The following is a 24,902-nucleotide window of genomic DNA, read 5'->3' as shown; positions in this document are numbered from 1 at the left end:
TGCTATTTCAGCCAACATGAGACATTTCCAGTGTTCTCTAAGGAATAGGAAAACTGTTCAAATATTTGAGTTTTGAAGGAGCTCTTGTCATACCATATAATATTGTGGACTGAAGATCTATTCTCATTGATAGTGGTCATAAAACAAAGCATATTACATAAACATCACAATGAAATTGTGACTGAGGGTGTCCTCTTTGCTATTCCAGACATCAATCACATTCAAGGATGTGGCAGCTTATTTCTTGGAAGCTGAGTGGGACATTCTGGGAGAATGGCAGAAGGAGCTGTACAAGAAGGTCATTAAGGGGATTCATGACATCCTCATCTCACAAGGTAAATTTGTCTTCTCTATGGGATTAGTGTTACAAGACGTATGAGGAGAGACTTGCTGATCTGAGCATGTATACCCTGGAGGAAAGGAGGGGTGATATTATACCGACGTTCAAATATTTCAAAGGTATTAATCGGCAAACCAACCTTTTCCGGAGACGGGAAGGTGGTAGAACTAGAGGACATGAAATGAGGTTGAAGGGGGGCAGACTCAAGAAAAATGTCAGGAAGTATTTTTTCACGGAGAGAGTGGTGGATACTTGGAAGGTGGAGATGAAAACGGTAACGGAATTCAAACATGCGTGGGATAAACATAAAGGAATCCTGTTCAGAAGGAATGGATCCTCAGAAGCTTAGCCGAGATTGAGTGGCAGCACCGGTGGTTGGGAGGTGGGGCTACTGGTTGGAAGGCGGGGCTAGTGCTGGGCAGACTTCTACGGTCTGTGCCCGGAAAATGGCAGATACAAATCAAGGTCAGGTATACATATAAAGTAGCACATATGAGTTTATCTTGTTGGGCAGACTGGATGGACCGTACAGGTCTTTCTCTGCCGTCATCTACTATGTTACTATCACAGTAAGGCACAGTATGGAGTCAGCAGTGGAAATATTGCAGGTCCCATGGGCACCTGAAATTTAGAACCTGGCTGCTGATGCCATCCCATATCCAACAGGAACCAGCGAACCACCTCACTGCTGCAGACTCTGTGCTGTAAGATAAAATGAATACCTTAAACTAGAGGCTTCATACAAAACCAGATGGTGTCTCAACTTTTTCTATACAACAAAAATTTGGCACAGAAGACCAGAGGGAGGATTTGCCTCTCAGATTTCTTGTTGAGAATTACAGTTTCTGTGTAAGGGCATGACAAGTCACCTGCACATTACTGAACTATACTGTGCAATGTGTAACCCCTTCTGTTGGTAGAAAGATACCACAGATAAGATTATACCATAATTTAAATGCCGTTTTCCTACTTCTTAACAGGTTATTCAATTGTTAATCCTGAAGTTATATTCAAGATCAAGAAGGAAGATGAGAAATATTTCACTCAACACTTGGAGTGGGAGGGAAGAGAAAACATAAATGACCCCACCAAGAGTAAGTAGATGTTTTGGATTTAAAAGGATTTGCATTTCCAGATCACAGGAAATAGATCATGGACATCAAACATTTGCCCCCCCCCCCCCCCCCCCCCCGTTTACTAGCAGCCCAATCACTTTGAATGGGCTGTGTTGGAATTGCTACACTGCTTAGTAAACGGAGAGGGGGTGGGGGTTGGAGACTTAAAATCCATGTATTTATTTTAAAAATGTATATCCTGTCTTCACAATTACACATTCATAATTTCCTAATTTAATATTATTAGATTCTTGGTGAAACCTGCTTGACATATTTTCTCCTAACAGGCCTCCCAGTGGTAACATCTGTGTTCTCGCTGAGCGTTAAACAAGAGGAAGATCTCCCCTTCATGGATCATCCTGAATCAGAGATGTCTTCTCTGTCTGCAACAAGTATGTATAAAATTCCCCCTGCACATCTTTATTAAGATCAGCCAGGGTCACTTAGGAAATCAGAACTGGTGGGATAAGAGGTCGTTATCCCCTCTCTTTCTCCCACTGTCTATTTCCTAGCTTTGGTTGGAATAAGCACTTGATGGACTCGGGCCTGCAAAAGCCTTCATCTTAAGAGTGTCATTGGACTGAGAAATCTGTACTGTTGAAAGGACTGGTGGAAGTGGAGAGCCTTATTCCTAGTTGCAGGGGAACGTGATTGATGAGAGTGGTGAAGTTTGATTTAGTCACGTGTTTATATTGTTGGTGGGTTAGTACAAATCACAGTGTATAATGCAGTTTCATATAAATGGACTGAGTTGCATGATTTTCCACGCAGTGGAGCTCATTAAATTATTTCTTAGTCTGCATTAAGTTAATGAGAGCTGACAGACTAGCTTGCTAAATTAAAGAACTGATATCGTACGTACTGTTTCGCAAATAAGTCCTGAATTAATCTGTTAGTCTCAGTACCTCTCCACTCTCATCTCTCCCTACATTCCTCCCCGGGAACTCCGTTCACTGGGTAAATCTCTCTTATCTGCATCCTTCTCCTCCACCGCTAACTCCGGACTCCGTTCCTTTTATCTTGCTGCACCATATCCCTGGAATAGACTTCCTAAGCCGGTACGTCAAGCTCCATCTCTGGCTATCTTCAAATCTAAGCTAAAAGCCTACCTTTTTGATGCTGCTTTTAACTCCTAACCCTTACTCACTTGTTCAGAACCCTTATTTTATCACCCTCACTTTAATATTCCCTTATCTCTTGTTTGTCCAGTTTGTCTGTCCTAATTAGATTGTAAGCTGTGTCGAGCAGGGACTGTCTCTTCATGTTCAAGTGTACAGCGCTGCGTATGTCTAGTAGCGCTATAGAAATGATGAGTAGTAGTAGTAGGTATAAAACAGGGTTAATAAGTACTTTTTCTCATTATGTCAATCTTATTTAGAACTGAGTAGGTGCAAGCGGAAGAGAAATTCCAATGCTATGTTATGTTATGTTAATATGTTTAATGTGCATTAATGCTTCTATCGGCTTTAATGCAGTTCAGTATGTTAGTTACTTAGGGGGGTCTTTTACAAAGGCATGGTAGCGTTTTTAGTGTGTGCTAAATGCTAGAGACGCCCGTAACAATCTATGGATGTCTCTAGCGTTTAGTGCATACTTATTTTTAGCGAGCACTAAAAACAGAAGCGCGCCTTTGTAAAAGACCCCCTTAGGTAGTAATTCTAGAAATTGCGCCTGTTTAGGTGGCCTGATGCTCACGCGCTTACACTAATTCTATAACTAAAACTCAATAAAGAAAAAACTCATTGTCTCATCCTCTCATCCCAACACAGCACGGAGATCCCCACAAGTATCAACACCCCAGATCACACCCTTACTATCTCAGACAGCTTGAAAATCCTCAGCGTTACAATGGACCATAACTTAACACTAGAGAGCCAAGTGGCATCCACAACAAAGAAAATGTTCCACTCAATGTGGAAACTCAAACGCGTGAAGCAATTCTTCCCGAGGAAAACATTTCGCAACCTGATACAATCAGTGGTACTAAGCCACTTAGATTACTGCAATGGAATTTATGCGGCATGTAAAGAACAAACCTTAAAGAAACTTCAGACCACTCAAAACACAGCAGCTAGGCTTATATTTGGTAAAACGCAATTTGAAAGCGCAAAACCCCTCCACGAGAAACTACACTGGCTCCCAATCAAAGAATGCATTGCCTTCAAAATCTGCACCCTGGTTCACAAAATCATCTATGGAGAAGCCCCGAGTTACATGACAGACTTGATCGACTTCCCAATTAGAAATACATCCGAATTAACACGATCTTATCTAAATCTGCACTACCCAAGCTGCAAAGGACTTAAATACAAAACAACTTACGCATCTAGTTTTTCCTACATAAGCACACAACTGTGGAACGCATTACCAAAAGCCTTGAAAACGACGTACGACCACCTAAACTTACGGAAATCACTGAAAACCAACCTGCTTAAAAAGGCATACCCTACCGATCCAACTTAAATGCCTACTCTCTGCAACACAACCAAACTAAAGCACGTAATGGACATAACACAACTCTTCCGTTCTCCGATTCCCTAATGTGGCTGTGCCACGTGAACTTGATTTTACCATAACATCACCCTGTATTTGTTCACACCGGAGCCTGCAAAGGCCTCTCTGGTACTATGTAAGCCACATTGAGCCTACAAATAGGTGGGAAAATGTGGGATACAAATGTAACAAATAAATAAATAAATAACACATCTTGGCATCAAAATGCCGTTATAGAAACTAGCGTGAGTCAACATTAGAACACCCATGTTGATGGTAGGTGTCAGTTGGCAGGCCTGAGTATGCCATGTGATGCACATCATTTATAATTTTCTGTAAAGTATGCATGTAACTGGGGGACGCGCCACCCACATGTACTCTGCCCGTGCAATTAGGCGGTATGGCAGTTCCCTATGTTATAGACTAGCGCCTGGTTCATATAGAGGGGCATAATCGAAAGGGACGCCCAAGTTTTGTTGAGGACGTCCTCGCAAAACGTCCTGACGGAGGGGCGGGGAAACCCGTATTATCGAAACAAGATGGACGTCCATCTTTCGTTTCGATAATACAGTCAGGGATGCCCAAATCCTGAAATGTGGTCGTGCTGAGAGATGGTCATCCCTAGACTTGGTCATTTCTGATTTTCGGCGATAATCGAAACCAAGGATGCCCATCTCAGAAACGACCAAATGCAAGCCCTGGGGACGCCCAAAATCAGCTTTCGATTATACTGATTTGGGCAACCCCCATGAGAAGGATGCCCATCTTTCAATTTGTGTCGAAAGATGGGCGTCCTTCTCTTTCAAAAATAAGCCTCATAAACACCTAACTGCCAATTTTTGGTGCGTAACTTAAGGTGCCAGTTTATAGAATTGCCTTTTTGGTATGTGTCCAAGAGTATAAGGAGGTCAAAACACCAGTTAAGAAAGATTAGGGTTAGGGATGAAGGGATTAAAGAGAATGTCTTGATGCTATCCTTAATAACAGAAAACGTACAAGATCCCAGGTATAAGGAGAGGTAGTGAACAATCATAATTCCTGAGGGGAATTCTGCACAAACATTCTGCGTATTTTATTTGTAATTTTCTTATGCAGAAATCCCTAAATTATAATGACTGGCTCCCCCCACCAGGCATGAAATATCCTCCTCCCCTCCCACCACTGCAGTTTCCCTCCTCAGGTTCCACCTTCTCCATTTCTCTCTTAGCTTGCATCTGTCATGTATCTCGGGGCTTCACCGTAGCTAAATAGCTTGTAGATAATATGCTTGTTGCAGTCAAAAGTAAAAGGGATCTTGGGGTGATAGTATCCGAGGATCTGAAGGCAATGAAACAGTATGACAAGGCAGTGTCTGTAGCTAGAAGGTTGCTAGGCTGTATAGAGAGAGGTGTGACCAGCAGAAGAAAGGAGGTGTTGATGCCCCTGTATAAGTCATTGGTGAGGCCCCTTCTGGAGTATTGTGTTCAGTTTTGGAGACCGTATCTTGCTAAGGATGTAAAAAGAATTAAGGCGGTGCAAAGAAAAGCTACGAGAATGGTATGGGATTTGCGTTACAAGACGTATGAGGAGAGACTTGCTGACCTGAACATGTATACCCTGGAGGAAAGGAGAAACAGGGATGATATGATACAGGCGTTCAAATATTTGAAAGGTATTATTCCGCAAACAGAACCTTTTCTGGAGATGGGAAGGCGGTAGAACTAGAGGACATGAAATGAGGTTGAAGGGGGGCAGACTCAAGAAAGATGTCAGGAAGTATTTTTTCACGGAGACAGTGGTGGATGCTTGGAATGCCCTCCCGCGGGAGGTGGTGGAGATGAAAACGGAATTTAAAAATGCATGGGATAAACATAAAGGAATCCTGTTCAGAAGGAATGGATCCTCAGAAGCTTAGCAGAGATTGGGTGGTAACACCAGTGGTTAGGAGGTGGGGCTAGTGGTTGGGAGGCAGGGCTAGTGGTTAGGAGGCGGGGCTAGTGCTGGGCAGACTTCTTCGATCTGTGCCCTGAAAATCAAGGTCAGGTATACATATAAAGTAGCACATAGGAGTTTATCATGTTGGGCAGACTGGATGGACTGTACAGGTCTTTTTCTGCCGTCACCTACTATGTTACTATGTTAATATTTGGAAGTACAACAAGTAAGGGATGATGTCTGACTCAATAGCTATATAAACTCTTTGGGGCCGATATTCAGAAAAAGGGAAAGAGCCCAGCTAACTCCTGCGATAGGCGGTCAGCCTGGATATTGAATGCCAGGCCATTTCAGGTAACCGGCGTTCAATATCCAGTTTATTTTTAGCCGGTTTAAAGTCAGACGGCTATGTTGATATTTGAAGATAGCCAGTTAAAGATATACCAGCTATTTAAGCTATTTCACTAAAACCAAGCATGCACACAGGGGCAGGAAAGCAGGGAAAGCAGCGTTGAGTATTGCCACAGGAAAGCTTGGGGACCCCTGATAGCCCGGGTACCTGGGATTGTGACCGGGGCGGAGAGCAGTGGGGAGGCTGGGTAAAAAGTGCCCCACCCCCCAAATCAAGGTCTGGCTATGCCTCTGGTACCCACGATCTGTTTGTAGCTCTTGAGAAAAGGAGTTGCCCACTTCAATATTGAAATGATCATGGTGTTATTAGAATAATGATCAGTACAGCATCATTCCTCTTCTTTGGCTCTGCGGTAATTTAACATATTGTACCTTCTTTGACAGGCTCCCACCATGTCAAAGCTGATATTTTATTCCGATTTGGGCAAGAAGGATGTGGAATTGAGCCTCAGGGATCTGAGGAAAGAGGAAATCTGACCACCACAGGCACATGTGTGGAACTGCATGAAACAGGTGATGTAACTCAGATTAAAGCTAGAAATTAGCTGATCCAAAAATGTCCTACGAGAAAGACAGCTCCTCTGGATCAGGCATAGTGAGAATGAGTGGCTTAATCGTGGTCTCTGCTTCTAACAGTTGCTGTGTAGATAATGTGATTTTTCTGCTTCCCTTATTTCTACTTTTCTCCTTACATTATCTGATCTGCCTTTTATGCTTTTCTTTCCTTCTCTTTCTCATTTTATCCCTCACCATTTTATGTTCTCATTTTCTTTAAATCGCGGGAGGATTGTGAAAAATTACAAGAGGACCTTACGAGACTGGGAGACTGGGCATCTAAATGGCAGATGACGTTTAATGTGAGCAAGTGCAAAGTGATGCATGTGGGAAAGAGGAACCCAAACTATAGCTACGTCATGCAAGGTTCCACGTTAGGAGTCACGGACCAAGAAAGGGGATCTAGGTGTTGTCGTTGATAATATGTTGAAACCTTCTGCTCAGTGTGCTTCTGCGGCTAAGAAAGCCAATAGAATGTTAGGTATTATTAGGAAAGGAATGGAAAATAAAAATGAGGATGTTATAATGCCTTTATATCGCTCCATGGTGCGACCGCACCTCGAATATTGTGTTCAATTCTGGTCGCTGCATCTCAAAAAAGATATAGTGGAATTAGAAAAGGTACAGAGAAGGGCGTTGAAAATGATAAAGGGGATGGGACGACTTCCCTATGAGGAAAGGCTAAAGCGACTAGGTCTCTTCAGCTTGGAGAAAAGGCGGCTGAGACGAGATATGATTGAGGCCTGTAAAATAATGAGTGGAGTTGAACGGGTAGATGTGAAGCGTCTGTTTATGCTTTCCAGAAATACTAGGACTAGGGGGCATGCGATGAAGATACAATATAGTAAATTTAAAACGAATTGGAGAATCCTTGAAGTATGGAAGAAAGTTTGGGAGGGGTAGGGAGGGGGGGGGGGGATAGGTGAAAATGTGGTAATATAGGAGATTGGTTCATATAGGGTAATACTCGACTACAGGAATGGGGGGTGGTGGGAGAAAAGTAAAAGAAAAAATTCTTTGATGATTGAGTTGAATGTTGTATGTTTGTAAATATGTTACGAGATTCAATGGTTATATTTGGAATCTTGTGGTTATGTCTTGTATGCAGAATCATCAATAAAAATTATTAAACGTAAAACGAATTGGAGAAAATATTTCTTCATTCAACGTGTAATTAAACTCTGGAATTCATTGCCAGAGAATGTGGCAAAGGCGGTTAGCTTAGCGGTGTTTAAAAAAAGGTTTGGACTGCTTCCTAAAGGAAAAGTCTATAGGCCATTATTAAATGGACTTGGGGAAAATCCACTATTTCTGGGATAAGCAGTATAAAATGTTTTGAACTTTTTAGGGATCTTGCCAGGTATTTGTGACCTGGATTGGCCACTGTTGGAAACAGGATGCTGAGCTTGATGGACCTTTGGTCTTTCCCAGTATGACAATACTTATGTACTTATGTCTCTCATCCCTCATCAGTTTTCTTTATTCTTCTTGTATCTCTCACTATTTCTGGCCTCTCTCTGTGTTCCTCCAAGATGCTAAGCCTTCCTCCCACCTATTGAACATCTTGTGGATTTTGTTCTTTGTGAGCCAGTGCTGCCAGTATGGAAGAGGCAGGCAGGATGGTCTTACTGTAAGAGGCTGGAGAAAGGACAGCTCCACTGCAAACAACAGGAAGAATGAGGAAAGGTGGCAAAACTGGCAACTCCAGAAGGGAAGGATGTAGGAAGGACCGCACTGACAACAGTAGAAGGTGGGAGTGAGGCAGAATGATTGAACATGGTATTAGCAGGATGGGATAGAAGAAGGAGGAAGCAAGAAAAGGGATCGAGGTAGATAGAACCCCAAAGGAAGCAGCAGGAGGGGGAGAGAGAGGGTGACCACTGGTATCCATATTGGGAGGCATGAAGATCTGAGTAATCTATCCACTGGCAGTAGCAGGGGAAAGGGAGACAGGAAGACCCAGATTGGTAGCACCAGGTTGAAGGGAAGTGGGATTCTAAAGCAAAGGGCACATTCTGCAGCAGTTTTCACCACCATTTTCAGAACTACTCAGGATCCTTAACTCTTTCCACCAGGATACTTACATTTTCAGAGGTCATAAAATTCCCGTCATCTTAGTTTTAGCCAAGTTTTGCTTTTCTTGTGTCTTAAGCTTTCCTATAAAACCCGAAGTTGTTTTTCCATTCTTCTTGCAGGCAGCCAAAGTTATACCACTGAGCCCACAGTAGACATCCTGAAAACGGAAGGGGTTCCTATCAGAGACCATCTAGAGGGAGGAGAGGAGGATACTCATAGCAAGAGTGGTGAGCCAAACATTCCTTTATAATAAAATCCTTGCTATGTGCTGTGGAACATTTCTAAATTTTCACAGAAAGTTTTGGTTAGTAAATGTAATCACAGTAAAGGGAATCAGTGCAGAGACTGGAGGGGAGGAGGAGATTTCCAGAAGCAGTGGATGAGATCAAGACGGTCTATTTATGTCTCTTCATGTGCCATTGCTCACCTATACCTGACTACAAACAAATGTCTTTAAAGATTCCTCTGGGGATATTTACCTGTGTATGTCTTACTCATTAGCTGTATAATTTATGTACATTCTTTCATTTTTATCCAACAGATGATGGATTTAGAACTAAGAGAATGAGAGTGTGCGATGGGCAGAAGAAGGAGGAATGGAAATGCAAAGACCCCTTCAGAGACAGCCCAGATCCTTCAGCTGATACTGTGGGACGTATTAGTAGCGTAAGGTCACCTATCGTGAAAGAAAATACCCTAAACACAGGGGGATCGAATGTATGTACTGAACAAGAGATAAATTCCATCAACTGCCTAAATCTCAGACAAAATCAGAGAATCAGCAAAGAGAGACTTTGTCAGAGCACCACATATGAACAAATGCTCACTGGGAAGTCAAATCTGAGAGGACAAAATAAATTTCAGAGACAAGATAAGATTTTCCAGTGTACGGAATGTGAAAAATCATTTATACATAAATCACAACTTACAATTCATCAAAAGGTTTCCAAAGAAAGAAAACCATCAGAATGTTCTGAACATGATAAAAACTTCAGTCAGGTATTTGAACAGAGAAGACATGAATTAATCAGCATTAGCAAGAAACAAGTGCATCAAATGAACCTCAAAAAAGTAAAGCTGTTTAAATGTTCAACATGTGATAAAAGCTTCACTCAAAAAAATAATCTTAGAATCCATGAATTCAGTAAAAGCTTTGGTCAAAAAAATAACTTCAGAATTCATGAAACAATTCATACTGAAGAAAAACAGTATAACTGTCCTCAGTGTGATAAATTTTTCCACACCAAATCTGATCTAACAAAGCATGAAAGAATCCACACAGGAGAAAAACCATATAAATGTTCTGAATGTGGTAAAAGCTTCAGTCAAAAAGGTAACCTCAGAATTCATGAAAGCATCCACACTGGAGGAAGGCCATATAAATGTTCTGAATGTGGTAAAAGCTTCAGACTAAAGTTTTACCTCGGAATTCATGAAAGAATCCACACTGGAGGAAAACCATATAAATGTTCTGAATGTAATAAAAGCTTCAATCGTAAAGATCAACTCAGAATTCATGAAAGAATCCACACTGGAGAAAAACCATATCAATGTTCCGAATGCGATAAAAATTTCCACAGCAAATCTGATCTAAGAAAGCACGAAAGAATCCACACTGGAGGGAAACCGTACAAATGTTCTGAATGTGGCAAAGGCTTCAATCAAAAAGGTAACCTCAGGAGTCATGAAAGAATGCATACTGGAGAAAAACCCTATAAATGTTCTCAGTGTGATAAAAGCTTCAGCCAAAAAAGTAACCTCAGAATTCATGAAAGAATCCACACTGAAGGCAAACCATATAAATGTTATGAATGTGGCAAAAGCTTCAGTCAGAAAGGTAACCTCAGAATTCATGAAAAAATCCACACTGGAGAAAAACCATATCAATGTTCTGAATGTGGTAAAAGTTTCAGTCGAAAGTATTACCTAAGAATTCATGAAATAATTCACACTGGAGAGACCGAGAAACAACAAAAAATTTCAGCAGGAAAACTAGTGAATTGCTGTGTATCTCTTAGAGGAAGAGAATACTTTCCCCTCCCCAATTTCCTGAATTCTTGCTGAGTAGCTTCAAATGGTGACCCTGTTGGACACCTGAAAGGTTTAAATTAGCCCTCTCTTTACCAAAGGATGTGTGATTGATAATTGCAGCCAATGACAGTGGATTATAAATGAGATGGTTTCACAGCAAACGTACAAAACCTGGCACGATAGACATCTGTGGATTCTGCAACAAAGAGTTTGAAAATGCCACTTATTGCATAGTTGACTGCAAAGGTCTGATGGCTGAAAATTACTATATAGAATGGCACAATAAGGTGGCACATCTCATCCATTGGAAACTTTGTAAAGATTACAGCATTGCTGGAGATTGAAGAGATTATGATCTTCTGGGACATCCCTATTCCAACCAATATAAAACTGCATTAAAAGCTGGTTAAAAGAAAGAGTAGGGTTAAATGGTCTTAGAATCCATGAATTCAGTAAAAGCTTTGGTCAAAAAAAATAACTCAGTGAAGAATGGTAGATAGTGGGATTCCTCAGGGATCTGTGCTGGGACCGCTGCTTTTTAACATATTTATAAATAACTTAGAGATGCGAATAACTAGCGAGGTAATTAAATTTGCTGATGACACAAAGCTATTCAAATTTGTTAAATTGCAAGAGGATTGTGAAAAATTGCAAGAGGGCCTTTTTGAGACTGGGCAACCAAATGGCAGATGACCTTTAATGTGAGCAAGTGGAAAGTAATGCTTGTGAGAAAGAGGAACTCAAACCATAATTAATCATGCAAGGTTTCACGTTAGAAGTCACCGCCCAGGAAAAGGATCTAGGTGTCATCATTGATGATACGTTAAAACCCTCTGCTCAATGTGCAGTGGCGGCTAAGAAAGCAAATATAATGTTAGGAATTGTTAGGAAAGGAATGGAAAACAGAACTGAGAATGTTATAATGTCTTTGTATCGCTCCATGGTGTGACTGCACCTTGAATACTGTGTGCAATTCTGGTCACTGCATCTCAAATAAAATATATACTGGAATTGGAGAAGGTACAGAGAAGGGTGACGAAAATGATAAAGGGGATAGGATGACTTCCTATGAGGAAAGGCTAAAGTGGCCAGAGCTCTTCAGCTTGGAGAAGAGATGGCTGAGATATGATAGAGGTATATAAAATACTGAGTGGAGTGGAACAGGTAGATGTGAATCACTTGTTTACTGTTTCCAAAACTACTAGGACTAGGGGGAATGCAAAGAAGCTACCAAGTAGTACATTTTAAAATGAATCGGAGAAAATATTTCTTCACTCAACGAGTAATTAAACTCTGGAATTCATTGCCAGAGAATGTGGTAAAAGCAGTTAGCTTAGCAGGGATTGAGAAAAAAGGTTTGACTCATTTCCTAAAGGAAAAGTCCATAAGCCATTATTAAGATGGGCTTGGGAAAATCCACTGCATATTCTAGGTCTGGATAAGCAGCATAAAATCTGTTTTACGATTCTGGGACCTTATCAGGTACTTGTGACTTGGATTGTCCATTGTTGGAAACAGGATACTGGGTTTGATGAACCTTTGGTCTGTCCCAGTATGGCAATGCCTATGTTCTTATGTTCCCTGTGCTTAAACTAGACACAGTGTTAATAGAGAAGCACCAGAATGGCATTGATCATGGAAGTGTCAGTCCCAAGCAATTATTTTGTGAATCATGTGTAAAAAGAGTTGATGCTCAAGTACCAAGAAATGCAGACTGAGACTAAGAGAAAGATACAGAAATATTTCCCATCATTTTGGGCATCACAGGTTTTATTAAATGAAAATTTTAAGCACACTTGATTATGTTGTCTATATGTGTTACATTGTGTGAACTACAGAAGGAAGCTCTCTTTGGCTCGATGCAAGTGAGCAAATCCCATCCTCTCTTAGTATTGCAAATTTTAACAGTATATTTGAAAGATTGAGATCAAACTCCACTTTCCTTGGCTTAAGAGCGAGGTTCATTACTGTCATAGTATATGCTGAACTAACCCATCTGGGGACATTGCTCCCATGAGAAAAGATTTAAATGTTCTGAATGTGATAGATAATATTTGAAATTGAAAATAAAGAGGTGCTGCAATAGCCAGAGCAATTTAATGGGATGTTAAATATTTGCTGGTCCAAAGGACCATTATAGTAATATAGAGGGGCATTTTTGATATGAAGTCTTAAGTCTGACTTTGGACGTTTTGCAAAAAAAAGTCCAGAATCTTAATAAGAGAGGTCATTTTCAAAAAAGAAAAACGTCTATTTTGTTTTCAAAATACTGTTTTGAACAAGGTTTTGTGATTTGGACGTTTTGGGTTTTTTTTGGTACATTTTTGAAAAAAAAATGTTGAAGTGCAAAACGCACAAAATCAAGCCATTGGGATGTAGGAAGAGCCAGAATTTACATCCCAGGAAAGCAATAGGGCACCCTAGGGGGCACTGCAGTGGACTTCATAAAATGCTCCCAGGTACTGTAGTACAAGCTAGAGGTACTTATATCAGAGAACATTACCAGATAGCAATACTCTGGACTCATGTCTAGGGGGTGTACCTCGGTAGCCAGAATGACATACTAGCTGTTGTGAAATAGGACTAAAACCATGCTAGAGATGAAATATATATTATTTATTATGTAAATATATATATATATATATATATAAGTATGAGGCTGTCCTATCTGGGGTAGGCCACTAGAGGGCGCTAGTAGGAGAATAGGTGGAGGTCGCTAGGACCGGGGAGAGCCCTGGGAGGTCTACAGGTGCAGGTGGTTATGGGCTGGGTCCTGTTTAGCTAATTAACCACTTTATACCCCACCTGAGTTGTGAAAGGAAGAGAAGTGAGCTGGCAGCAGAAGGAGAAGAGAGATCCCCCTGGAAGATACTGGCTAACCTTATGGACTTGTGGTGGACTGGGTGTCCAAAGGAGACAAGCAGGCTGAAAATCCTGGGGTAAGAAGGCCCTAAAGCATTAGTGTTGGACTGTGTGTCCTCAGTACTGATAGAACTGTGTGTTCAAAGGAGGAAGGACTGTGTGTCCCCAGTACTTGTAAAGAACTGTGTGTTCAAAGGAAGGACTGTGTGTCCCAAGAACTGAGAGAAGCAGGCTGCAAAGCCTGGGGTTGAGAGTCCCCAAAGTATTGGTGTAGTACTGAGCCCATATATCTGTGTTGAGTGGCTCAGTGTGAAGACCTATGAAAGCATAAAGTATTAAGCTAGGAGAAGTGTGCCCAGGGGCTGGAATAAAGAGTTGCCTGAGAAATATGCAGTTGGTGAGACCTGTTTAATTTGCTTAGTGGGAACCAGGTCACCCTGAGCGAGAAGGGGTAGCACACTAATTTGCATATGATCTGCATATTGAGAACCAGGTCTCCCACCACTAGACTACTCCAGAGAGCTGAGTATAACATCTGAGGTGGCGTAGAGGTTGGCATGTAATGTTTTAAATCACATTTTTTGGGGGGAAGGGGTGGGAGGGGGTTAGTGACCACTGGAGGAGTAAGGAGAGGTTATCCCCCATTCTCTCCAGTGGTCATTTAGGGCATCTTTTTGTGCCTTATTTGTTATAAACACAGGTCTGCTCAAAATGTCTTAGTTTTCGTCCTGGATGGTTTTGTTTTGTTTCATTATGGCTGAAAAACATCCAAGTGTTAGGAACGCCCAGATCCCAACCTAGAGTCCCCTCTTGTGATTTGCATGCACTTCTGATGGACTTCATAGAAAAATGTCTAAAACTTGGTTTTGAAAATACCAATTTGAACGTTTTTGTGAGAAAAATGTCCAAATGCAGATTCATGCCACTTCTTGGACATTTTTCTCTTTTGAAAATGAAACCCCTTCACCCATAAGGGCTATTGTAGTGGTGTACAGTGGGGGACAGTATGGTTTGGGAGGGTTTTGAAGGGACAAGATAAGGAAGCAAAGGTGAGATGTATACCTGAGAGCATTTTTATGAAGTTCACAGAAGTGCCCCCTAGGGTCCTCTTTGCTCTCCTGGGATGCCTAAGGGGACCAGTCTGCTAAAAATGCTGGCTCCACCTACATCCCAATGGCTTGATTTTTCAACATTTTGCATTTATTTGTTTTTTTATTTCGAAAATGGATCAAAAAACTAGACGTCCAAAGCACAAAAACCTTGTTCAAAACAGTATTTAAAAAATAGACATTTTTCTTTTTTGAAAATGACCTTCTTTCCTGTTCAGATTTTGTATGTTTTGTGCAAAACGTTCAAAGTCAGACTTAGATGCCATATCGAAAAAGCCCCTTCGAGTCTCCTGCATTGGGAAAGAGTCTCCTTCTTTCTTAGGCTTCCTTCTGTGCAAGAGCAGGAAACTGCCACCCTACATGGGAGGCTCAAACAGGTGCTGGATGAACAGTGTCAGTAATACTGAAGCAGCAGACGGAGGTACATCAGATACAGAAGAGGAAAAGTGGGAGCCTGGTGCGTAGCAGCCCATTGGATATCGTTATTGAGGCGTGGGCCTGTCATACCTGGAAGCCCAACGGATGATACAGGCTGCAGTCATTTTAGATTTACTTTAGTTAATACCTGCATAAACAATATTACAACAATCGTATTGCATACTAATGAACGTTTGTGAAATTTTTTACCTTTGGCCCTGCGCCTCCTTGCATATATGCCCCAGTTTAAGGCAGTTGGCAACCTGGCTGTTCTGTAAAGCATTTGGCTGAGGGGTGGAATTTGAGGTTTTCTGGGTCTTAGATTTTGTATGTTTTTTTTGTAATGTTTGTGCATTTTATGAATGTTATATTGTACCTCTCCTAGATGGTTGGATAGACGGGTTTTAAATGTATTTAATAAATAAATATGACAAAGAGCACAGAGATTCTAAATCAACCATATACCTGATGGATCTAAGCCAGCGAAGGAAAAAGAAACACGTCTTTAGAACGTAGGATACCCGAGGACCAAAAGAAAGAGCGGAATCAATAATGATCCCTAGGTATTTATACGAGGACACTGGGGTGATTTGTCTACCAAACAAAGTTGGGTTTAAAGAAGGTGATAGTAGAAGACCCTTAATCCAAATAGCTTTTTTTTGAAGCAGACTGTGTCTTTTGTGTTTCAGGCAATGAGAGAGTTACGGTAGGTGCCCCCGCCCCCCCCCCCCCACACACAGCCCTTCCCCCTTGTTTTCACTCATTTTTGCAGTAACCCCTGAGGAATGGACAGAAAACACCCCAACCAAGGGACCAGGGTTCTGTGATCAGTGCTGGCATGGCTTGCATCTTGGTGTCTTGCAGCAAAGTTTTGTGACATTTTCTTCTGTTTGGGGATTCTGTTTCTAAATGCACACTTTTAAGGTGCCCAGTAATTCTCAACTTGTTTTACTGTCTCCCACTGTACAACTTTCTATTTTTGCAGTGTATTGCAATGCTTGTAAAATTAGGGTTGCTGTATGTCTGGATTTCCCCAGACATGTCCTCCTTTTCAGGGGACTGTCGGGGGTCCGGGCATTTTTTTCAAACGCGCCTGTTCTGATTTCTGGGCTGGTGTAGGCGGGTGGGCTTGCTCGTCTTCCCTCGAGCCTCAGGGTGCCCTCCTCGAACCTACATTAATGAGTCCTGGTGGTCTAGTAGCTTTTTCAGGGCAGGAAAGAACCCCAGTCTGTCCTGCCCACTGCTGCTGACCTGCTCGCAGTCATTGCTTCTTCAAAATGGCTGCTAAGACTTCCATGAAGTCTTGCGAGGCGACTGCTTGAAGCCTCGGCAGACATTTTGAAAAAGTGGCTGCAGCAAGAAGGGCAGTGGACAGGAAAGAACAAGCCACTAGACTATCTGGGCACATTAAGGTAGGTTTGGGGAGGCGAAGGCCAAGAAGCATCGTCATTGGTTGCCGGGAGCTTCGGGGTAAAGCCAACACACTTACAGGCAACCACACCTTGAATATTGTGTTCAATTCTGGTCACTTCATCTCAAAAAAAGATGTAGTGGAATTTGAAAAGGTACAGAGAGAAGGGTGACAAAAACGATAAAGGGGATGGAATGACTTTCTTATGAGGAAAGGCTGAAGCGGCTAGGGCTCTTCAGCTTGGAGAAAAGGTGGTTGAGGGGAGATATGATAGAGGTCTATAAAATAATGAGTGGAGTGGAATGGGTAGACGTGAATCACTTGGGACTAGGGGGCACTCAATGAAGCTACAAAGTAGTAAATTTAAAACAAATCAGGGAAAATATTTCTTCACTCAGAGTGTAGTTAAACTCTGGAATTTGTTGCCAGAGAATGTAGTAAAAGCAGTTAGCTTAGCGGGGCTTAAAAAAAGGTTTGGATGGCTTCCTAAAGGAAACGTCCATAGACCATTATTAAAATGGACTTGGGGAAAATCCACTGCTTATTTCTTATTGTACTGTTTTGGGATCTTGCCAGGTACTTGTGACCTGGATTAGCCACTGTTGGAAACAGGATGCTGGGTTTGATGGACCTTTGCTCTGTCCCAGTATGGCAATACTCATATCCTGACTCAGGGCTGGAGGGGAGGGGAGGGGAGGTGGATGGTTGCATGGAGTCGTGGGTGGAGGGAAAAGGGGAAAATACAGGACACAAATAGAAGAGAGGAGAGGGGGACATGCTGCTCATGGATTTTGCTTTTTTGGAAATGTATATCTTTTCTAATTTTGTATTTAGCAGAGTATGGAAGTAAATGCATTTGTTACTTTTACCAGTATTTTCAGTGCTTATAGAATCTGGCTTTCTTGGGGGTGGGGGTGGGGGGGGGAGTCAAGGTGACTGTGAGGCAGGGGTGGCATCAGGGCCAGGGGCAGACTGGGGTGGGGCAGCAGTTCATATTTTGCATCCTCTTTTCTTATCTCTGCAAATATGATAGCCCTATGTAAAATGCAATAATTCTGAGGTTACTATATAATTTTGTATTTCAGATCAGGTTAACACAGCTTCAAACCCATGTCAACCAGAAGTTAAACAAAGACAGGAGATCCATAAGCACAGACCATTTACCATCCAATTACTGCATTGCACTGTGTTATCTTTATGCAATTCCATTAAGTAGTATTTTCAAAAAACACTCCCAAGAAAGTGCCTAAATAAACACTAAAAAGAAATTAATATAATATTGATTCAAGTCACATGAACTAGAGAATGACACGGGGACGGGGAACCGCAGTAACTGCGGGGATGGGGACAGATCCCACGGGGCGGGGATGGGGACAGAGCCCACAGGGATGGGGATAAACTTTGTCCTCATGTCATTTTCTAGTTGGAAGGGTAGAGGATGATGGTGGGAAGGAGGGTTATTATAGCTGCTCAGTGTTATTATTGCTTTCTATTTGTAATTTATACACAACCGTTGTACAGCATATTGTTCTTTTTTATACTTTAATAAAAAGATTTATATATATATGATACAGACGTTCAAATATTTGAAAGTTATTAATCCGCAAACGAACCTTTTCCAGAGATGGTAAGGCGAGGACATTAATTGAGGTTGAAGGGGGGCAGACTCAAGAAAAATGTCAGGAAGTATTTTTTTCACAGAGAGAGTGGTGGATACTTGGCATGCCCTCCCGCGAGAGGTGGTTGAGATGAAAATGGTAACAAAACTCAAAAAATGCGTGGGATAAACATAAAGGAATCTTGTTCAGAAGGAATGGATTCTCAGAAGCTTAGCAGAGATTGTGTGGTAGCATCAGGGGTTAGGAGGTGGGGGCTAATGGTTGGGAGGCGGGGCTAATGGTTGGGAGGCGGGGCTTGTGGTTAGGAGGCAGGGCTTGTGGTTGGGAGGCAGGGCTAGTGCTGGGCAGACTTCTACCGTCTGTGCCCTGAAAATAGCCAGGGCCGGTCTTAAGGCGAGGCGACCGAGGCGGCCGCATAGGGCCTCGCGCTCAGGGGGGCCCCACGCCTCAGGTCGCCCCGCCCCGACCACCACCCGAGCACCACTCTCCCTCCCTCCCAAGTTCAACAACGCGCGACGGCGACATGGTGGCCGGGGGCGGTCCGCCCCAGATGTCAGCGGGTGGTGGTGAGGGGGGGGGTGCTCCGAGTCCGCTCCCGGCACTGCTCGTCCTGTCCTGCCTTTAAAAACCCAATTTGAAGCGCTGGAGTACCAGCCAGCAGCGCCTCGCGTCTGCCCTTCTACTAAAAATGTCTTCGACGACGTCATTGGGCCTTCCCACATTGAGTCCCGCCCTCCTCTGAGGTAACTTCCAATTACCGCGAGGGCGGGCGGGACTCAATGTGGGAAGGCCCAATGACGTCGTCGAAGAGATTTTTAGTAGAAGGGCAGACGCGAGGCGCTGCTGGCTGGTACTCCAGCGCTTCAAATTGGGTTTTTTTTAAAGGCAGTGAGGGTGGTGGGCCTGGGCGGCAGGAGAATGGAGCTGGTAGGTGGTGAGGGACTCAGATGGGAGAAGGGTGTGGGGCTCTCAGGTGGGGGAAGGGTGGGATTGGGAGGGGGTTCTCAAATGGAAAGGAGACTGAGGTGGGGAGGGGGTTCATGGATGGGAGAAGCAGAAGGGGGTGGGGAGGGGGTTCTTGCATAGTTGAAGGGGACGGGTGGGGAGGGGACTGGGGTTCTTGGATGGGAGAGACTGGGGAGGGGGTTCTCGGATGGGAGAAGGGGACGGGTGGGGAGAGGACTGGGGTTCTTGAATGGGAGAAGGGGACTGAGGTGGGGAGGGGGTTCAAGGATGAGAGAAGGGGATGGGGAGGGGGTTCTTGGATGCTTGAAGGGGACGGGTGGGGAGGGGACTGGGGTTTTTGGATGGGAGAGACTGGGGAGGGGGTTCTCAGATGGGAGAAGGGGACGGGTGGGGAGAGGACTGGGGTTCTTGAATGGGATAAGGGGACTGAGGTGGGGAGGGGGTTCAAGGATGGGAGAAGGGGATGGGGAGGGGGTTCTTGGATGCTTGAAGGGGACGGGTGGGGAGGGGGTTCTCAGATGGGAGAAGGGGACGGGTGGGGAGGAGACTGGGGTTCTTGGATGGGAGAAGGGGACTGAGGTGGAGAGGGGGTTCTTGGATGGTTGAAGGGGACGGGTGGGGAGGGGGCTGGGGTTCTTGGATGGGAGAAGGGGACTGGGTCTGAGAAGGGGCAATATGTGAAAATGGGGGCCATGCCTGGGGCTGGTGGAAAAATGGGGTATGCGTGGGTCAGGTGGGAGAATGGTTCTGAAAAGGGGGGCCCTAATACAAGGCATGTGGATGAAGGGGGCTGGAACTGGGGGCTGAAAAGGAGGTTAGGTGGGATAAGAGGCTGGAGACTGAAAAGGGGCAGGGGCTGAAACGGGGGACTGGGGGCTGAAAAGGGGACAGGGAGAAGTGGCTGGGGGGCTGAAGCTCGGGACTGGTGGGAGAAAAGGGCTGGGGCTGAAATGGGGGACTGGAGGGATAGTGGGGCTGGAAATGGGGGCTGAAAAAAAGGGGCGGATAGAGGGGCAGATCCTGGATGGGGGAGCAAGAGGGAGGGCAAACCCTGGATGGATGGGAGAGGGAGGGCAAATGGTGGATTGAAGGAGCAGAGAGAAAGGGCAGACTGGATGGAAGGGATAGAAAGGACAGACAGTGAATGGATGGGGGAGAGAGAGAGGGCAGACAGGGGCAGATGGTAGATGGAAGGGGCAGAGATAGAGGGCAGATGTGGATGGAAGGGGCAGGAAGAGAGGGCAGACATTGGATGGAGGGGACAGCAGAGAGGGCAGACACTGGATGGCAGAGAGAGACCGAAGACAGATGCTGGATGGAAGGAAGACAGTGAAAAGAAGATGAGGAAAGCAGAAACCAGAGACAACAAACTGTAAATAAAATATATATTTAAATTTTTTTGCTTTAGGATAAAGTAGTATTGTAGATATGTTAATAAATGTTTATAATAGAACATGCAAACAAGGTAATCTTTTTATTGGACTAATTTTAATACATTTTGGCTAACTTTCGGAGAACAAAACCCCCTTCCTCAGGTCAGGATAGGATACTGTAACAGTACTATACTGTATTGACCCGAGGAAGGATGTTTTGGCCTCTGAAAGTTAAATATATTAGTTCAATAAAATGGTATTTTATTTTCTATATTTGTTTTATTTCTATTTGTTAATTTGTAAAGTGGTGATTGGTATTTGTTAGTTTTTTTCAAATTTACATCTGCTGTCTTTATATTTTGCACAGTACTAGGGGACATTTTCTGTTTCTGTGGTGTTGCATTGTATGCAGAGTCTGGCATCTTGGGGTTTCATTTTATTTTTTGTATAAATAGAAAGTTTATGATTACTTATTCTATAGTGGATTAGGGTGTATCTGTGTTTGTGAAAAAGACATGGCTTTCAGTTGGCACTGACTGCAGGATCGACAAGCCCTGGAGCTGGGGCCTTGGAGCTCGGAGGGAGGGGTGGCGGGCCCTGGAGCTAGGGTGGGGGCGGAGTTAGGGTGGGGGCAGGGCTAGGGTGGGGCCCCATCAAATTGGTCTGCATAGGGCCCCGCACTTGCTAAGACCGGCCCTGAAAATAGCAGATACAAATCAAGATCAGGTATACAGTGGGGGAAATAAGTATTTGATCCCTTGCTGATTTTGTAAGTGTGCCCACTGACAAAGACATGAGCAGCCCATAATTGAAGGGTAGGTTATTGGTAACAGTGAGAGATAGCACATCACAAATTAAATCCGGAAAATCACATTGTGGAAAGTATATGAATTTATTTGCATTCTGCAGAGGGAAATAAGTATTTGATCCCCCACCAACCAGTAAGAGATCTGGCCCCTACAGACCAGGTAGATGCTCCAAATCAACTCGTTACCTGCATGACAGACAGCTGTCGGCAATGGTCACCTGTATGAAAGACACCTGTCCACAGACTCAGTGAATCAGTCAGACTCTAACCTCTACAAAATGGCCAAGAGCAAGGAGCTGTCTAAGGATGTCAGGGACAAGATCATACACCTGCACAAGGCTGGAATGGGCTACAAAACCATCAGTAAGACGCTGGGCGAGAAGGAGACAACTGTTGGTGCCATAGTAAGAAAATGGAAGAAGTACAAAATGACTGTCAATCGACAAAGATCTGGGGCTCCACGCAAAATCTCAGCTTGTGGGGTATCCTTGATCATGAGGAAGGTTAGAAATCAGCCTACAACTACAAGGGGGGAACTTGTCAATGATCTCAAGGCAGCTGGGACCACTGTCACCACGAAAACCATTGGTAACACATTACGACATAACGGATTGCAATCCTGCAGTGCCCGCAAGGTCCCCCTGCTCCGGAAGGCACATGTGACGGCCCGTCTGAAGTTTGCCAGTGAACACCTGGATGATGCCGAGAGTGATTGGGAGAAGGTGCTGTGGTCAGATGAGACAAAAATTGAGCTCTTTGGCATGAACTCAACTCGCCGTGTTTGGAGGAAGAGAAATGCTGCCTATGACCCAAAGAACACCGTCCCCACTGTCAAGCATGGAGGTGGAAATGTTATGTTTTGGGGGTGTTTCTCTGCTAAGGGCACAGGACTACTTCACCGCATCAATGGGAGAATGGATGGGGCCATGTACCGTACAATTCTGAGTGACAACCTCCTTCCCTCCGCCAGGGCCTTAAAAATGGGTCGTGGCTGGGTCTTCCAGCACGACAATGACCCAAAACATACAGCCAAGGCAACAAAGGAGTGGCTCAGGAAGAAGTACATTAGGGTCATGGAGTGGCCTAGCCAGTCACCAGACCTTAATCCCATTGAAAACTTATGGAGGGAGCTGAAGCTGCGAGTTGCCAAGCGACAGCCCAGAACTCTTAATGATTTAGAGATGATCTGCAAAGAGGAGTGGACCAAAATTCCTCCTGACATGTGTGCAAACCTCATCATCAACTACAGAAGACGTCTGACCGCTGTGCTTGCCAACAAGGGTTTTGCCACCAAGTATTAGGTCTTGTTTGCCAGAGGGATCAAATACTTATTTCCCTCTGCAGAATGCAAATAAATTCATATACTTTCCACAATGTGATTTTCCGGATTTAATTTGTGATGTGCTATCTCTCACTGTTACCAATAACCTACCCTTCAATTATGGGCTGCTCATGTCTTTGTCAGTGGGCAAACTTACAAAATCAGCAAGGGATCAAATACTTATTTCCCCCACTGTACATATAAAGTAGCACATATGAGTTTATCATGTTGGGCAGACTGGATGGACTGTACAGGTCTTTTTTTCTGCTGTCACCTACTGTGTATATAAAATCATAAGTTTTTGAGGGTTCTGCAGGTGAGGACAGAGCCCAAGAGGACGGGGATGGAGACAGAACCCACAAGGATGGGGCGGGGACAAACTTTGTTCCCCTGTCATTCTCTAACATGAACTACAAGGCCATAGATGCAAGAAGTCGAAACCATTTTCTGTACTTGCTATCTGTACAAATCCACCTTAAGGAGGCGGGATAACAGGGATGACCTCAGCAAGGAGGAGGGATGAAGAGCTCTGAGCATGATCTGCAGCTTTCTCTTCCTGTAATGTGTGCAGGATTGCAAAGGAGAACTTCCTACAAAGCCAAGTCCCAGATTTGCAAAGGGGGTGGGGGGGAGGAAGAGGAGGGAATTTATCAATGATCTTCAGGGGGTCAAAGCAACTTCCTCCAGGTTTATTAATCCTTCCAAGAACAGGGACATCTCAGGCCTGCATCCATCTCCGCAGCAGCTGCATTATACAGAGGGAAAACAGGAGAGAAATGTCTGCCCTGGTTTTTGATCAGGTAAATTCTAATCTGCTATCTTGTAAAGAGGGTGCCAGTACTAAAAGGCACATTTTGCCTTGGGCAGCGCTTCCAGCCTCTCTTATCTTTCTTTTCTTTGGAGTGGGGCAGTAACCTAGTGGTTGCTGATAAAATATTTTAACCTGCTGGAGGTGGGCTGCAGTATCCGTCCCCTAGGGATGCATGAAAATAGGAGGAATAAAGGAAAACGTTCTCATCCCTTTAATACACTATAGGCTCAGGACAGGGGTCCACCATGGTACATTTATGCAGCCAGGAATGTGTGATGTTCCGGGTTGCATTAACATACGTAAAACTACTGCTGCATTTCCTAATCTGCAGACAGGATACTGCTGTCCAAATCCAGCAGGTTAAAGTCTTCCACCAATGCTTCCTTGTTTAGTGGAGTGGAGGAGTAGCCTAGTGGTTAGTGCAATAGACTTTGATCCTGGGGAACTGGATTTGATTCCCATTGCAGCTCCTTGTGACTCTGGGCAAGTCACTTAACCTTCCATTGCCCCTGGTACAAATAAGTTCCTGTATATACTATGTACATACATGCTTTCAGTGTAGCTGCAAAAACCACAGAAAGGTGGTATATCAAGTTCCATTTCCCTTTATTCTCACCGTAGGCATGTCTTCAGCCAGATCTCTGTCCAGTTCCTCCATCTGAGTCAGAGGTCTCAATGTACTTTCCCCATGTCCCCTGCATTTCAGCCACTTTGATAGTATTATTGACATTAAAAAAAAACTACTCGTCCTCCCTCCGACTCTACCATCTCTGTTTTTTGTAAACAGATAGGGTAATGTTTGTTCAGTACTTATTGGTGAGGGATGGCCTTTTGTAAACAGATTACAGCATAATAGCAACAATATACACACACGCTTTTTCTCTCCTCGGGGCTGACCCTAACACTCTTCACTTTCCTGCCTTCAGACACAGACCAACTTTCTCCTCTCCCTCTCGCCCCTTCAGCTGCTGCTGCTGCTGCCTCCTCCTTCCATCTGCTAATTCAGCCAACATGAGAGATTTCCAGTGTTCTCTAAGGAATAGGAAATCTGTTCAAATATTGGGAGTTTTAAGGGAACAGAGCTCTCTTCATGCCATATAATGGACTGAAGATCTATTCTCATTGACAGTGGCCATATAACCAGTGGCATAGCAATGTGGGGCCTGGCCCCCCCTAACTTTCCTCTGGGGTCCTGGTTTTGCTAAGCCTTGTCCAGCACTGCATTGCCTGCACTGCTCTCTCTTCCACCTTACATCCTGCACGCTCTTGA

The 24,902-nt window shown here is 43.8% G+C and overlaps 2 protein-coding genes across 2 annotated transcripts in view; both read left to right on the top strand.

Annotated features, from left to right (window-relative positions):
• The first annotated feature begins 324 nt into the window (after window positions 1-324).
• The window catches only part of LOC115466413 (zinc finger protein OZF-like), a 31,048-nt gene continuing 6,470 nt past the window's right edge, over window positions 325-24,902 (top strand). Inside the window, exons 1-6 of the mRNA XM_030197618.1 lie at window positions 325-335; window positions 1,321-1,434; window positions 1,743-1,847; window positions 6,658-6,786; window positions 9,024-9,131; window positions 9,446-10,237. Of these exons, the coding sequence (XP_030053478.1) occupies window positions 1,805-1,847; window positions 6,658-6,786; window positions 9,024-9,131; window positions 9,446-10,237 (1,072 nt within the window). The 5' untranslated portion in view covers window positions 325-335; window positions 1,321-1,434; window positions 1,743-1,804. The remainder of the gene's footprint in view (window positions 336-1,320; window positions 1,435-1,742; window positions 1,848-6,657; window positions 6,787-9,023; window positions 9,132-9,445; window positions 10,238-24,902) is intronic.
• On the top strand, window positions 10,249-11,388 carry LOC115467357 (gastrula zinc finger protein XlCGF49.1-like; the record flags this gene model as incomplete). Its single annotated transcript, XM_030199238.1, has 1 exon — window positions 10,249-11,388. A coding segment is annotated over one exon (720 nt), but the record flags the coding sequence as incomplete, so codon positions are not given.

Source organism: Microcaecilia unicolor, chromosome 3 (genome assembly GCF_901765095.1).
Source record: "Microcaecilia unicolor chromosome 3, aMicUni1.1, whole genome shotgun sequence".
Taxonomy (NCBI): Eukaryota; Metazoa; Chordata; class Amphibia; order Gymnophiona; family Siphonopidae; genus Microcaecilia; species Microcaecilia unicolor.
The sequence above is the reverse complement of the archived record's forward strand: the minus strand, read 5'-3'. Positions and strand labels throughout refer to the sequence as shown.